Source organism: Manihot esculenta, chromosome 12, assembly GCF_001659605.2.
Source record: "Manihot esculenta cultivar AM560-2 chromosome 12, M.esculenta_v8, whole genome shotgun sequence".
Taxonomy (NCBI): domain Eukaryota; kingdom Viridiplantae; phylum Streptophyta; class Magnoliopsida; order Malpighiales; family Euphorbiaceae; genus Manihot; species Manihot esculenta.
In genome coordinates, this window is record NC_035172.2 from 32,647,744 (window position 1) to 32,664,567 (window position 16,824).

The 16,824-nt window shown below is 26.9% G+C and overlaps 2 protein-coding genes across 2 annotated transcripts; one reads left to right on the forward strand and one right to left on the reverse strand.

Moving 5' to 3' along the window:
• The first annotated feature begins 545 nt into the window (after positions 1–545).
• LOC110628043 lies at positions 546–2,969 on the forward strand. Its single transcript, XM_021774487.2, has 2 exons — positions 546–1,308; positions 2,096–2,969. The coding sequence occupies exons 1-2, from the start codon at positions 601–603 to the stop codon at positions 2,837–2,839; spliced, it is 1,452 nt and encodes a 483-aa protein (XP_021630179.1). The 5' UTR covers positions 546–600; the 3' UTR covers positions 2,840–2,969.
• A 1,318-nt stretch (positions 2,970–4,287) lies between these two features.
• LOC110627831 (transcription factor bHLH93) lies at positions 4,288–6,281 on the reverse strand. The gene is made up of 4 exons (XM_021774201.2): positions 5,598–6,281; positions 5,261–5,446; positions 5,017–5,184; positions 4,288–4,497 (listed from the first exon to the last, which is right to left on the reverse strand). Exons 1-4 carry the CDS (start codon positions 6,171–6,173, stop codon positions 4,411–4,413), a joined length of 1,017 nt encoding a protein of 338 aa, XP_021629893.1. The 5' UTR covers positions 6,174–6,281; the 3' UTR covers positions 4,288–4,410.
• Positions 6,282–16,824: the final 10,543 nt, after the last annotated feature.

Below are 16,824 nucleotides of genomic sequence, written 5' to 3' on the forward strand. Positions count from 1 at the left end.
TTTGATTTGATTATTAAAATAGTTAATATTAAATAATTATTTGTAACTTTGTTTAATTTTAAACATCAAATATTAATGGAAGCAAATGGATATTTTTATGTGTAATTTGATTTTCTTACTCTCAGTATTTATTGGAAATATTTAATTCAATTCATTTTTATTCAAGTTTCAACTTAGTTTCATTTAACCATTTTTTTTAAATTCTCAGACTAAACACTTTTATTGATTTTTTTTATGTAAATTAAAAATTAAGAAGCCCTAAATTTTATGATTTTCATATTTTAGACAAATTATTATATCTATTTTTTTAAATTAAAATAATTAATTAATTTTATTCGTTTGAGTGAATGAATTTTAAATGTAAAAATTGTGGGACAGAGGTAATAATTAAAGCAGCTTAACTGAAAGTATTCGAATTGGGCTGGGATGGGATGGGCTGTGGCCCAAAAATTGTATGTGTTGTCTTCCCGTCGGTCTCATCTTAAAGCCCAATCCACTTCCCAAAATTTGAATGGCCAACACTGTCCCGTTCTCCCTCCCAATGCTTTCAGATGTGAAGAAAACGGGAAACAAGGAAACACCCACCAATCGCTCTACGAAATGCCAAAACAGAGAACCGCCAGACAACCCACCACCGCATTTACCACCACGCAGCACGAGCTGACCACTCCTCTCCGTCGATCCAAGAGAATTCTCCAACAAAAGCCCCATGATGTGAGCACTGACAACCCAGTACCTTCAAAAAATCACACAGATTATACACGAAAAGCATTCAACGAACTGAGAAAATCCGAGGAGAGTTCCTCAATTTGCTCGACTCCCGCCCTTGGGTTGAGAAGATCTCCAAGGTTTAGTAAGAGGGTGGAAGCCATTTCGAATGTTAGGCGATCTTTGAGGCTTTCTCTGCTGGGAAATAATAATGCAATTCAAGAGAAGAGTGACGAAGACAAGTCGACGAAGAGCAGTGATAGTAACCCAAAGAAACTCAGACATTCTTCTTCAAATAAATCAACGGATAATAAGGAGGTATTGTTAAATAAAGAAAAAGGGGAAGCGTGTGTGGGTTCATGTGATGAGATTGTGCAGAGAAGCGAAAGGAGGACTCAAGGTTGTGCCATTGTTGAAGTGGTCCTAGGACTTGAAGCAGCCAAAGGAAAAATTATTCCTCAAAGAAGGAAGAGGAAGAGAGGAGAGGAAGGTAATAATGGAAGTGTTAAAGGGTGGTCAAAGGAGCAAGAAGCGGCATTGCAGAGAGCTTATTTTGCAGCCAAGCCCACTCCTCATTTCTGGAAGAAGGTTTCTAAGCTGGTATTTGTGCTACTCTTTGGTTCCTTTAGTTTCTGTATAACCCTTGGCGTTGTGTTTTTATTCTATGAAGGGTTGGATTATTTTATTTAAAATTGATCCAGTCATAACTATATGGTAGAAAAAGGTTGGATTAATTATGAAAATTAGGATGTTATATGTTTATTTTAAATCACTGAAGAGAGCTCAGGATTTTAAAATGAAGACACAGTTTGGCTTCAGAGAAATATGTAGTTTCAGGTTCAGGTGTTATCTCCAGCGTAGCTAGCAGTTTAAATTTTAAATCATTGAAGAGAGCTCAGGGTTTTAAAAATGAAGACATAGAGTTTGGCTTCATAGAAATTTGTAGGTTGAGGTTCAGGTGTGTCTCCAGCATAGCTCCGGGGTTGTTTATGTATTTACTTGAATTCACCATTTTAGCTAATCCTGCTAGACTCTCATCAACATGATTCATGTAAGTTGCTAGTGATATGACCTTTAAATATTGTGACTATACGCAGTTAGTCAGTTAAGCATCATTTAAATGGAGCTCTCCAGCTGTACCTTTTCCATTTATATTCATTTAAGATTGAGGTGTAAAAGTATAAAAGTATTTTGAGCTATATGATCGAGATGCAATTATTAATTTTGTGGTTAAGCTATCTTTGCCATTGCTTCTTTCTTTCTGAAGAGTGAAGATAAATAATTAATCAAGTTGTTGTTTCATTTTTTCACTTCTTTTATTGGTGAAGTGTTGTCGTCGGTCTAAAATCCTTTTCATTTTAACCACATGCAAAATCAATTGTTGCAGGTGCCTGGAAAGACTGCACAAGATTGCTTTGAGAAGATCCACTCGGACCATGTAACTCCACCTCAACCTTTGCCTCGATCAAGGGCAAAGAGACTGAACTCATCGCCTTTTGGATGCTTTTCACTTTCTGTAGGCAAATTAGTAGGTTCCTCTGAGCTGAAAGTTAAAAGGTTTTGTCATAAACAGAAGAGTCATATTGCAAAGAGAACTGCCAGAAATTTGCTGCAAAAGCATAATCAGATGGACCAGAATTATGAAGCAGATTTATTCTCCATCCTCGAGCCCAATGTGAATCTGTCTAGGCAAGACACTCAGACGTACGATGCAGTTTCCACCCCGCAGCATTCACCAGAAAAACAAGGATTTCTTAAGAAGTGCCATGAGAGATCTTTTGGTAAGAAAATACCCCTCTCAAGATTTAGAAGTTCATGTGGGACAGATCTTGTTAGTCCCCCGGTATTGAAGCAAGTGAAAAACAAGGCTTTGCATGAGAAATACATAGACCAGTTACATTACAGGGAAGCTAAGAGAAAGGCAGCATGCCCACAAGCAGGAAAAGAGAGTAGTGCGCAGGTCAACATTCTGAAAGTAGATGTGGTTAGAGCAGCAAAAAATGCACTGGTTTCTGATGTAAAAGATGCTATTAATAAGCTCCAAGATCTGCAAACCAATGCCAAGGATGACTCTTTTGATTTTGACAATGATGGTGTCAGCAGTGATGATGCTGAAGTTGATGGATTCTGACATTGTTTTAACAGTGAGGAATTGTAACAAAATTTAATAAGTTTAGCATCAGAAACTGAAGTTGCCTTGTGTAAATGCTAATACTTTAACCTCTGGTTTAGAATAATCTTTATCTGAGTTAGATTGTTTTACAGTGATGAAAGAAGGTTTATTAAGAGTTTGCACAGTTAAACAACTAGAGACAATGGGCATCATGCATATAGTGAAGATTGTGATGATAATGATTGCAATTATTTGAAGTTCTTAGTGATTATCTTGCAAGACTAATTTGACTTGAAATTTGTGTCCTCTTTGTTTTTATTTTCAAGTTTCCTTTCCTTTCCAATTTCTAAAATAACCAGTCAAGAGTAGGAGGTCTTGATCAGAACCAATTCTGTAGAAAAAGCTATTAACATAATCAAGATTAGCTCATGAATATTGAAGTCTATAATTATTTTAAATTCTACCATATTTGAAAAATATTATTCCAAATATATATATATATATATATATATATACATGAATCTAAACACCTGGCTTTGAATTTAGATATTTTAATTGTGGGTTTGATGTTAACATGTTGGAAAGAAATTAATTTAGTTGCTTCACTCTTTGGTCTCTGCAGGCAATTTCCTTTGGTTTCTGTAATGTTTCTGTGGGCTTGATTGTTACTGATTGATGTGTTGGATATTCTTCAAGATTTTGGGACAAAATGTCACTATCATCTCCCATTCTTAATTTCAATTATTGGTGAAGCTATGATTTAGCATTTGAAACATCCATATTTCCAACTATTATATGTTTAAATAATTTATTTTTTTAAAAAATTACTATTTAATCCTTATAATATGAAAAAATTTATTAATTAGTCTCTTATTTTGACAAACACAATAAAATGTTTCTGATATTTTAAAAAGTCTATTAAATTAATCCTTCATTAATTTTGCTGTCAATTATTTTACTATTTAATTTCTATAATTTTAAAAAATTTATTAATTAATTTCTCAAATTTTAAAAAATTTACTAATTAATCCTTTTATTAATTTTACTGTTAATTATTTTACTATTTAATCCCTATAATTTTGAAAAACTTATTAATTAATCTCTCATATTTTTTAAAAATTTACTAATTAATCTTTCCGTATTATGGGCATTTTAGACTTTTTATAATATTTAACGGTTAAAACTAGAAACTAATTAGTAAATTTTTTAAAATATCAGAAATATTTTAATATATTTTTCAAAATCGAGAAACAAATCAGTACGTTTACCCGAACTATAGAAATTAAATAATATTTTTTAAAAAAAATTAATAAGTATAATTCTAATCTGGCAAAGAATTTATACAAAATTAATCTAATCTTGTCCATTTCTAAATCATAATTTTGATGGGTTTCTGTTAGAAGAAGAACAAATGGCCCATATATAATTTAATGCTATTTATGATGAGCTAAGTTGTGAGAAGGAAATTATAAGTGAACCTACACTTATTATAAAATGCATTTATTACAAATTTTCTCACTTGCAAATTAAATTCTTTGCTGATTAAACTTAGCAAACTTCCTATCTCTGTCAAGTGAACAAATTTCATTCTAAAGACATCTTCCTCCATAGCCAGCAGTTCTAAAGAGTGCTTGCTTTATATCTTCAGGACCTATTAACTTTCTCTGCTCAGCAGCCTGACATGAAAACAATTAACAGTATTCATCTCTTGATTCAAAGCAATGTTAATGAAGTGCTAATGTAATGAAAAGAAAGCAAATAAGATTAATAAAATTTATTATTTAGTCTCTATTACGAGAAAACTCGTTAGTTAATTTTTCAATTTTGAAATATACACTGAAAGTGAAATGTTCTTGGCGATTGAAAAGGTATAATAATCAATTCATCCGTTAATTTAATTAATAAGTATCGCAAAAAGTCTAAAATACCTTCATAAAAAGAGATTAATTAGTGGAGTTTTTACAAATATGAGAGACCAACGAATGAATTTTTCTAAACTATAGACACCGAATAATAAAACACTCAACGGTTAAAAATTAATAGAATGATTAATTGTTAGACTTTTCAAAATATCAGTAATATTTTAATATATTTTTCATAATTGATGGATGGATCGGTGAATTTCTCCATACTAGAGGGACTAAATAATAATTTTTTCATAAGATTAAGATGCTAATTATTGTATGATTAATTACCTCTGAACAAGAAGCTTGCATGGAAAAATCATTGAAGCAACTTATAACACATTGTTGAATCTCAAGGCCTAGAGCTTCCAATGTGTTCACTGTTGATAGCAGAAGTCCTGGCTTTGCTGAACAGCAGATATCGATCCGGGTATCCATCTCTGTCCTCTCCACATTGAACTGCCAAGCGATTAATCAACTCAAAAATTGAAAATTTAGAGAAAAAAAGAAGTGTTTGATTTTTGAAATACCATACCTTGGGGGAATTTCTCACCACCACTTCACTTGGCTTGAGATCTTTTAACTTGGTTCTTAAGTTCATTTCATTTTTACTCTCTTCACCTTCTTCTTCTTCTTCTTCTTCTTCTTGCAACTTATTGACCCTTTCAAGAAGTTCTTTCATGTAATCTATGGTGTCTCCAAGTATTGAAGTTCTGTCCATCTGCTAAGAATTCCACATTCTTGTTATAAGCATTTGCAGAAAAAGAAAAAAAAAAAAAAAAAAGAAGATGAATGCAGCATTGTTTCAGCTCTAAATCTCAAGCTTTTTGTGAAGAAAAAATTAAAGAAAATCAAGAACTTATATAGATCACCTTGCTGATCTTGGGGACTATTGATCTTAACATGGAGAGGCGATCATTCAAGCGTTTTCTTCTCCTTCTTTCAGCCATTAGATTCTTTGAAGGCTGACCTTCTAACTTCTTAGACTTGCTCTTTTTCTCTGTAACCAAACCCATATTGAAAACCTGAGCATTATTAGAAGCTGGTTGTTCAATCTCAACTTTGCAGCCATTGCTTGATATTTCTTCAAAACTACAGTGAGTTGTAAGAAGACCAAACTCTTCATCTTCAACCATTGAAGGGTAATCTTGATCTTGGGCTGGAAATGGAGGCGTATGATCATTAATCTCTGAAGGGACAGTGAAGCTATCAACAAAAGGGTATGTTTGGTCACTGAAAGGGCAGTCAAATGTGCAGGTGGGTTCTGTTGGAGAAGTGGAGAATCCTATGAATGAAGGATTTGGTGTGTTTTCATCAAAAGAATCAAAGTTCCAGCCATTAGAGAAGAACTCAGTAGCTCCAGTTGAAGGAAAACTTGCCCAACTACTACTGTCTCTTCTTGGAGCTTGAAGTAACTCCTCCAAGAAACCATGCTGAGAGAGCTCCATCTCTCCCTTTCTCTCTGTCTCCCTTCAGCTTTCTCTCTTTCTTTGTCTTTCTAGCTGGTAAGGCTTAAAGATTATATCAGTTGATGACCCAAAAGGCTTAAGAACTTGCAGCAAGTGGGAATTATATATAAACATATATTTAAAATGATGCTCAATTTCCTTTTTTTTTTTTAATTTAAATTTAAATATTTTGAATTAAAATGCAAAATAAAAGGCCTAAGATTGAAATGGAATCTGCTTGTTTTTTTGTTTTTTTGTTTTTTTTATCTGTAAGTTGATTAAATGTTGATGTCTTTTTCACCGAAATTATCAATCGGACAAACTTAATATTTAATCCCATACCCTAAGAGGTTTGACCCACAACTGTGTCTCAACTGAAAAGGATGGACTTATAGGATCTCTACTCTCTTTTCCTTCCTCTTCTCCTTTTTGTTACTATTTTTTTTTTTAAAAAAAAATTATTTTTAACCCTTTCCCATACGTTAATGTTAATTATCAATGCAAAATATCTCTTTTTTTTTTAAAAAAAAAAAGCATTAAAATTCATGCCAGAAGCTTCCACATTTCATTATTATATAAGAGAAAAAAAAAACACAGCTAGACAATATTTAATAATTTTGCCACATTAGAGATCATGGGTGCAAATTATTAGGGTTGAAATAAATTTATAATATATCAGTTAAATTTTGGGTCAGGTCTAATTCATCAACACATTAGTGTATAACATATTTATAGGAGATTTAATATTAGATGAAAGATTCTAAATAAATCTAACTCACTCCAAAAGCTAACTCATATAAAGGAAACATTACTCCTTTTCACAATAGACCTGAAATTTAACAATATAATAATTTTAAATTTATATAGAATAAATTAAAATATGTGTTTAGATGTAAATTAAAATTTTTTAAATTTTTATAAAAAATTTCAGATAGAAAATGTGATATTATATTAAAATAAATTTATATTCAATCTATTCTTATTTAAAAATCAAAATTCCAGAGAGACAGATGGAAAAGTAATTTTAGGGTGATTGTCTCTCTACGAGACCAATAATTAGGGTTATTTATTTTTTCAGTGAGCAGCAAAATTCTATCTGAAAATATATGCTTGTTCTTACTAGGAAATTTGAAAACAGACCCAGAATGGAATACTATTCATGTACTTCAAAATTCTATTATTAGAAAAAAAAATTAAAAAATAAATTACTGTCTGTGAACTTTACATCTTAATCCATTTAAAATTTTCATCCCAAAGACCCTTTTTTTTAAATTTTTAAAATTTTTAAAATTTTTAATTTACTTTAACTTTTATTCATGTAAATTTTTTTAAAAATTCTATTGAGAATATTTTCTTGATATATATATATATATATATTTGAAATAAATAGAGTGTTAATCTCAATTAAAATAAAATAAATAAAAAATTGTATAAATCAAATAAATAAAAACGGAAAAGTAAATAAATTAATGCAAGTAAGATAAGGAGAGGATCAGACACAGTAATCAAGGAGACAAGGAAAGGAGGGGGGGAATGGAGCACGTGAATGTTTCACCTGAAAATCAATTCTCCGTTTTCCATAATACACCAGCTTCTGTCTTCTTACTTGCACTAGCCTTACCATGCCACTGCCTGCTTGCCAATCGATTCTCCTTTTTTTAAAAAAAAAAACAAAAAATTATTTCCCTAATTTAATCTAATTACAAAAATAATTTTTTTAAAAAAATATATGGGGAGATACCTTAAACTTTATGCTACAAAAAATATATTTGATGACAAATTTCACCTCACAATATTTTAATTTAATCTGTTTTTACTCTTTTTATTTAAATTAATTTAAAATTTTAACTCTAAAATTAAAAAATAAAATAAAATTTAAGCTTCTTACTTTTTTTTGAAGACTTTTATAATAATTTTAAAAATAATATTTAATATTTTTACTAAATTAAAATATTTATTTTAGTGATTGATGAAATGAATTATTAAAAGCTATTTTTTATAATATTTAATTAATTATTCACCACTAAAAAAATAAATATATAAAAAAAATTTGAAGCTCGAAATTAAATAATAAGAAAAAAAGAAAAGAAATAACATTAAGCAGGAAGAGTGAAGTGAGAGTGAGAGAGTGACAAGGCAGGGAAGAGATTTATAGATTTGGGCGGTGAGAGAAAAGCATCCCTTGTGAGCTGTGAAAAGACCACGAGAGTACGGAGATTCGGTGCAACTTGAAAAACCCTAGGCCCATCCTTCCAACTCTGACCCTTAAAACGACACTACACTTGGTGGGTTTTCATTTATTTTTTGTCGTTTTCCTTGTAAACGAGCAAGTGGATTATAATTTCTTTTTCATTATTTAAAAAAAAAATTCTCTAAATTGTGTCCCAAGAATTCAGCTGTCGTGTCCATGTGGGTGTGTGGTATTTATTCGTACGTTTTGCTGAGATTTGCATGAAACAATCCCGCAGGTAGCAGCCCACAATATTATCATTACTTACAATACCGCTTTTCTATTTTTTGAATTTTTAAAAATGGAATTTAAAAATATTAATTAATTTCCCTTTCCTTTTCCTACTATTGATTGCTTTATTGTCCTTTGACTGGGGCCCATTAGTCCCTGGTGTGTCAAGATGTGGAGAAGGGTACAGAGTAGAGACCTCTGCTGCCCTTTTGCGTAGGATAGAAAATAATTAAACAGCTTGTTGCTAGTCGAGATCGTCTCTGTACGAATTTAATTGGCCTTAATAGGGAAATGTCCAAAAAAATTTCAATTTTTTTTTACTTTTTATAATTTTAATTTTTTTATTAAAAATATTATAAATTTATAATTTAAAATAATTTAATGGGTTTAAGATGATGATTATAGTGTAGCAGCATACTCAGGGTAGAGCAGATGATGGGTTTTTGTCGCTGTTAAAGAGAGAAAGAAATAGGTAAAAAAAAGGAAAATGGTGAACTGTCATGGGTCAAATCATCACAAGAAAACGAGGGAACTCAAAAAATAATAAAATAAAAAAGCCATAAAAAGACGTGCAAAAATTAACTAACAGTAACAGCTTTGCTCATGATACAGACGTTGCTCTTTTTTCTTTTTAATCCAATTATATAATATATTTTTTTTCTAAAAAAACAAGAAATTATAAGTTCTATAAAAACAAATAATTTAGAGAAATTTTAATACAGTATTATATATGGACACAAAGAACAAATAGTAGAAAACAAAATTTGAAAAAACCCACATGCAAATCTCCACTGTGTGTCGGGAGGATTTTTCACGGCTACGGTTGGAGTTATAAATTTAAGAGGGAACTTCAATTTTAAAATAATTTAAGTGCATGGGTATATATATTTTGATACTGTCGATTTTTCTCTATTTGAAACGAATTTAGACTCAAGAAAAAAACATTAATTTAAAATTCATCGATCTCTTTTTAAGTGGATCGATTCAGTATTTTAAATTTTAATCCAGACACACGAGATATATTAGACCTATCGAAGACTCGGATCCGATAAAAAGCAGTTCAATTCGGTGATGTGATGTGAATGAAAAAAATTAATCTAGTCATTTCGCAGCTCTACTCGCACGTGTGTAAGAGAAAATTAAATAGTCGTCTGACGTGAAAAGAAATCCTAACATTTCTATATGTATGGGTCTGAGTAATAAAAATATGTGTTACTATAATAAAGAAGTGATTAGGCATTACGAGTGAATGGTGAGAAAAGGGATAAAAGAAAAGAAAAGTCTTCCTCTCTCCTATACTTACACAACCACTATAAATTAGTTTATTTTTTTAATTTGAGAATATCATATATTAATTAAATTTTTTTAAAGTTTAATTGAATTACATCAATTGACAACTATGTATAGATTGGCTTGAAACTTAAGAGCAAAATGGACCTCACAATACGGGGAAATTGACCTTATATATAAATCTAATGCATGGGTTGTGTCTTCTTCTTGCATAGTGGGGAGCAACTTTAATGAAAATTCTGAGAACCAGCCTGAATCTAACAACTGCATATATATACACTTGGTAATGATGAGAAGAATTTTATGATGAAATCTGGTAGATCAGAAACATCATCATTGTGTTAATCGTTAAAGCCTAAAAGCACCCAAGCAAACCCACCCTTTTGGTTTCAAGTCAAAATGAGGTAATTTCAATTAATGTTTTATGTACGTTAGTACCATAGACTCACTCATGTTAACCAAGTCAAAATGCTTTGGGGGTGACTAGGGAATTTGATTTCAGCCGAAATACCCCATCAAATCTGAATTCACTTTAATTCAATTTAAATTATTTTTTAAAAATGATTTATCTAAATAATAATATTTAAAAATATTTAACCGATTCACTGAACTAATCTGATAATAAATATATTTAAATAAATTTAAAAAATTTTAAATTTTATTCTTCTAATTTCTATTTTTAAAAAATATTTCTTATTTTGGATTTGGTAATAAAGTAATGGTGGGTTATTCTATAATCACGTGAAATTATGTCTTCTAAATGCCCAACTGAGTTTTTGTATTTTACTACAACAGTAATCGATGCATATGAGTGTGATTAATCTCCATTATTAACTCATAACCAGTTGGGCAATGCATCATATATGTGATGGAAATTGATCTAGGGTTCTAAAGCATAATTAATTAAAATCTTAATAAATTCCCAATAATCAGCACATGGACTTTCAATACTATGGATTGTTTCGTCTTTATTGAATATTTTTTCAATCAAATCATTCGATATTATTTAATTCGAATTTATATCAAACGGTAATAAAATATTCTTTTTAATTTTAAAATATTTTATACTTAAAATTTAAAATTTTAATTTATCGATTCAGTTTAAAATTTATTTTCAATTTAATGGATTAAGAAAATCTATAGTTATATTAAAAAAAATAAAATTATGAAACTTGCATGTCTTTTCATGAAGTTGCTATATTCACGTGTCAAAGTTGGCAAAAAGTGTGATAATAAGTCAGCAGCTTGATGTTTTTGTCAAATTGTTCCGCCATTTGGAGCATTACAGACTGGCAAACTTACACAATTTTTGTAGATTTAAATATTGTACTCACTCTACTTTCATCCCTTCAATTTCAAGCAACTTTCACACCAAATGCTGTATCACTCGCTATTAATTGGCTTATTATCACACCCAAAAGCTTATCTCTTTCTTCAGCCTAATTGATTACTCTATAATCCCAAACCCCTTAATTTAATTTAATTTATTTTTTTATCAATTTTTTTAAATAAAAAATTATTTAGAATCTTAATTTACAAAATTTTTATTTTTTTAAAAAATAAAATCATACATAATTTTATTATAGGATTTTGAGAAATTAAATAAATACTCATAATTTTCTTAAAAACTAAAAATTCAGAAAGGGCACAAGGTTCTATTAAGAAATAAAATACTCTTAGTGCTCCGTTCACCGAAAATTAAATTTTTGACCTCACTTAAATAGAAAAATGCCAAATCACGTTACAACCCTCCTTCGTTCCTCAGTCCATCTTTAATTATTCTTATTAGAGATACAACACTATTCTTAGAATTGGCTTCACCTAATTAAAAGTTTAAAATTTTAGATTGCAGTGATTTCTTAATATGTTATCAAAATTCTCAAATTAAATGTTTAAATTTTATTTTTTCATTATCTTATTAATTAATTATTTATTTAGTATAATTTATTTTATAAAAATTTTATTAAATTATGTATGATTTTAATTTATTTTAAAGTAAAAATATTTAAATTAAAAAGAATTATTTTTTTAATTTTTAAAAAAATTAATTAAATTAAATTTTTAAATAAATTTTTAATTTTATATGGACGGTAAATACTTTAAACAAGATAAAAGTTATATGAATCTAATAGAGTAAATTTTTAACAATATTGTAACAAATTTATATGGTTTAAATTGGTCTAAAAAGAGTTTAAAATTATATTAATATGATTCATATACATTTGAAGCGTAATTCAATTTATATGGGGCAGATTTCGTATAACAATTATTATAGGTTTATGAAACCTAATCAAGTCTATATTTTATTATTTAAATATTTATTTTATTTTGGTTTTATTTGATTTTATATTTTGATTATATTTTATTTTTTAACTTTTAGAGTGTTGGGTTATGTATTGAATATGTTTTAATATTTATGAGTTTGATGTGATATTTTAGTATGTGATCGGATTTGGATCTTATGTGTAGTTCGGCCAGACTTAAAAAGAGTTTCTCAAGATTTTATTTATTTTCTCTTTATTATATAAGGATAAAAAAATACTTATAAGAGAGAATAAAAATTCTTTAAAATTTTTCTTTATGCATTTGACGAATATTGCTTTTATCAATTGCATTAATAATTTTGACTAACTTATTAATTATTTATTGTGGCGTAAGAATCTTCACTAATTTATCAATTATTCATTATGACGTTTATCGAATTCTCATTTAAATTTTTTTAATATTAGTGTTTCAACTTTTATAAGTGTAGGTGGTATAGAAAATGAGTTTATTAAATATTTAAATTTTATATATATTATTTGTGGATTTGAGATTTGTAAAAAATATAAGATGAGTAAATTGAAATTATTTTTTAATTTTTTTGTCTTACTCAATATATTTTGAAAAATCTTGATTACATATCTGCTGTAAAGTATATATGCATAAAAATAATGATTTTAAATAATTAATTTTTCTTCACTTTTAAGATAAATGAAATATTAAATTTAAGTCTATTTATATATTTATTTTAAGAAAAAACTACTTTCTGTTGGGTAGCTTGTCTGTCACTTTTATTAAACCGTTATGTCTCTTTTGTTTATATATATAAAAGCTGTTTTTAATATACAAGCAATCATAGATTTGGGAGAGTAATTTTCTTGAGTAAAATATCTGCTATTTTAAGTAAAAAAAAAAAAAAAAGTTAAATATATAAATTTTCCCTCCATTTTTATGAAAAAATTTCGTGGCATTTTTTTCTTTTAAAATATTATATTTCATATCTCAATTTTTTTAAAAAACAAAATTAAGTGAAACTTGTAATATTGAAATAAAGTTCATGTTATAGTATTAAAAATACCGCTAATATAAATCTATTATTTAATAATTAATATATATATATTATTTGATAAATTTTATAAGAATTTTAGATACTTTTTTAAATTAAATTTTATTCAAATTTAATATTATTAATATTTTTTAAGTAAAGATAATAGGTAAGTAAATTTAACGGAAAGATTATAAATTTTCACAAAATTAAGGATAAATAATAACTTGTTTTTCTTCTTTCCCTTTGCAATTTCTTCTGCTGCTTTCATCGTTCATTCTCCTTCAAAAAATTTATCTAACTCTGTGTCTATATAATATTCCTTTAAATCCATAGCATTTGCTTTTAATTTCCTCATCTCCTAGTTAATAAGCTTTCATTTTTTAAAAATAGAGCAAAAAAATCTTACAGAAGCTCTCCTCAAAAACACCCACAATTCAAACACATTCTCTCACCTTCCATCTCAGGACTTTTTAAAATTAGGGGTGAAAAAGAATTATTTATGGATTTAGAGTGGGAAAAGAATTATTTGTGAATTTAGGATTAGAGAAAAATTATTTGCGAATTTCGGGTTGGACTGTCAAGTGGCAGCCAAAAAGAGAGCGTGGAGCTTATTTGACTAGCATCAGGCTAAATGGCGCCAACCTTTTTCTTATTTTTAAGAATGGCCTGGCGCCACTTAAAGTGACACCAGGCTATTATTTTTTATTTTTTAAGAATGGCCAGGCGCCACTCTAAGTGGCGTCAGGCCATTATTATTTTTTATTTTTTATTTATTTTTTTATAATATTATTATATAATTTAAAAATTATTGATATTATTTAACAATATTAATTTATTAAAATAATAAAAAATTTTATCATTAAATAAATATATATAACATTATTGAATTATTTTTATATATCTAATTATAGCTGAATTGTTTTTATATATCTAATCGCATTATAATATTAATTTTATAATTATGAAATTATATATTACAATAATTTTTTATTTAAAAATTAATAATAAAATTTATTAAATATTAATATATTAAAATTATAAAAAATATTTATTATTATAAAAATATCTAATATTATCTAATTACAATTGAAGGTGCTTAGATCGCTAGTACGGAAATGCCAGGACCCCTCTTCACGTTAGGCGACCATTTAATTCATCCGGTATGCATGCGGGATGAGCTGCGAATTGACCCTTCTTCAAGTCACATTACCGGGCTGGACTCCTCGTGCTGGACCTAGACTGGCGGGCAGTTCAATTATCTGAGTCAGGATCGAAGATGCTGGACCGGCTAAATGAAGTGGGTTTCTGAGATCTTATGTCTATTTCACTTTTTCGGATTTAGTTTCCCCTAGAGTGAGAAAAGTCTAGCGGTTATCAAATTAAATTCACAAATAATTTTTTTCCCACCCCTAATTTTACAAAAAGCCCTCCATCTCATCCAAATTAATACCCATTATTGCTCGCATCCTCATTCCAATTCCTATTTAACAAAATTCAGAAAAACAAGTATGAATCCATCCCAACTCTTACTTGAAACCATGGATGCTTCTCTGAATTCTTATTAGCATTTTAATCGAAATGCTCTCTTTAATGAATTAAAAAAGTTATTTTAATTTATTTTGATCAAATACATATATAGACCCTTAAAATAGTCTGTCTTTTCAATATGCAAATGGCTAAAAAATTCTATTCATCTTAAAATCACTTATTTCTTAAATCTCTAATCTTAATAAAGTCACCGTCGAGTATATTCAATAGAGACGGAACTTATTATTTTTTTAATTTTTATAGTCAATATTAATTAAAATCTCTAGCTCTTTATTTAATGTGTACATTTACTTTAAAAATTAATTATGTATTTAAAAATTAATTTTATTTTTTAAAAATTTAAATATATCCTAAAATATTTTAAAAGTTTAGAGTATCATGAGATTTGTAGCACGGTTAGAATTACAAATAGATTTAAATTTATTTATAATTTGCATTTGTATTTCGATAAATTTTCATATTTCTATTAAATTTTGACAAAAAAGCTCATTAAATCAAAATAAGTTTCATTCCCAGAAGTTGTGAAAAAATAATGGCTTATATTGGGGTGTTAAAAAAATTAGGGATTAAATAAAAAAATGTATTTTGTTTTCTTTAACAATATTAAACATATTTTAAAATAATGATGAGGCTTTTTAAAAATAATTTGTTACCTTTTTTGCTTGTGTCTAAAGAGGGAGTAAATGAGTGTACTTTTAAAAATGATGTGATTCTTTTGGATCTATCTAAAAAGCAACAACAAAAAAATCTTTCTTTTAAAATTAGGCCAATTGATAAAAAAGTTAAATGTTTCTCCGTTTTTATTTTTTTATTTTTTAATTTTAATTTAATTTTTTTAATTTTTATATTTTAATATAATTTTAGTTAATTTATAAATTTATAAATTTAATAATTTATATAATAATTAATTATTTAACTGACATATTATATTTATTATTATAATTATTTTTTAATTAATCAATTAATTGAAAAAAATTTAATATATATATAATTTTGTATTTTAATTTAAATATTTAAATTTTAAATAAATTGATTCACGTTTATATTTAGATATAATTTTAATTAATTTGAAAATTAAAATTAAATAATTTAATTATTAAATATATAATTCATATTTTTATTTGTGATAAATTTTATTTTATAATAATAATTATAAATATTTTGAAATAAATATATTATTTAATTTAAAATAGTTAATATATATAAAATAATTAAAAATAATATATTTATTATAAAATATTTATGATTATTAATGAAAAATAAACTATATCTACTAGTGAAATAATTGGTTGTATATTTAACAGTTAAATTATTATTATTATTAAAATTAAATATATCATTTAATTATAATTAAATATGAATTAATATTATTTTTATATATAAAATTAATTTATATTTAAAAAATAATAAATTATTATTTTTGATATTCTATATAAACTCTTATATTTTTATTTTTAAAAATTAATTAAAATTACATACAAATTCATTTAAATTAAAATTTAAATATTTATATTAAAATATAAAATAATGTAAATATTTAAATTTTTTCAGTCATTTAATAATAATAATAATAATAATAATAATAATAAACATGCCAGCTAAATTATTAAATTGATACATAAATTATTAAATTTAAAAATTTACAGATTAATTTAAATTATACTAAAATATAAAAATTGAATTAATTAAATTAAAATTAAAAAAATTAAATTAAAATACAAATACGTGCATACATAGAATTTTTAAATCAATTGAACTTAAAATTAATATTATTATTTTCCATTTTGACGTAAAATAACTGACTTTTAAGAACAAGTTTCAAAATTATTTCAACTTAATGCAACGTCACATTTTATTTCCAAACTTACAAAATATTTATGATTTTTTTTTAAAAAAAATCGATTTTAATGCTTTAATTGGCTAATTTAGCAATAAATTTTAGTTCAATTATATTTTTTGTTAATAAATTGTGTATTCTTTATTGTAAGTAAATTTGGATTTGGAAATGTAATTTTATTTGTGTCCTTCTTTCTTGAATACTT

What these genes read in the sequence shown, in the direction of transcription:
- LOC110627831 (XM_021774201.2), bottom strand. Translation starts at nt 6,173, where the DNA reads ATGGAGCTCTCTCAGCATGGTTTCTTGGAGGAGTTACTTCAAGCTCCA. An exon ending in TGGTGAGAAATTCCCCCAAG is followed by an intron (nt 5,185 to 5,260) that starts GTATGGTATTTC and finishes ATCGCTTGGCAG; the next exon opens with TTCAATGTGGAGAGGACAGA. An exon ending in TGCAAGCTTCTTGTTCAGAG is followed by an intron (nt 4,498 to 5,016) that starts GTAATTAATCAT and finishes TTTTCATGTCAG; the next exon opens with GCTGCTGAGCAGAGAAAGTT.
- LOC110628043 (XM_021774487.2), top strand. Translation starts at nt 601, where the DNA reads ATGCCAAAACAGAGAACCGCCAGACAACCCACCACCGCATTTACCACC. An exon ending in GGAAGAAGGTTTCTAAGCTG is followed by an intron (nt 1,309 to 2,095) that starts GTATTTGTGCTA and finishes CAATTGTTGCAG; the next exon opens with GTGCCTGGAAAGACTGCACA.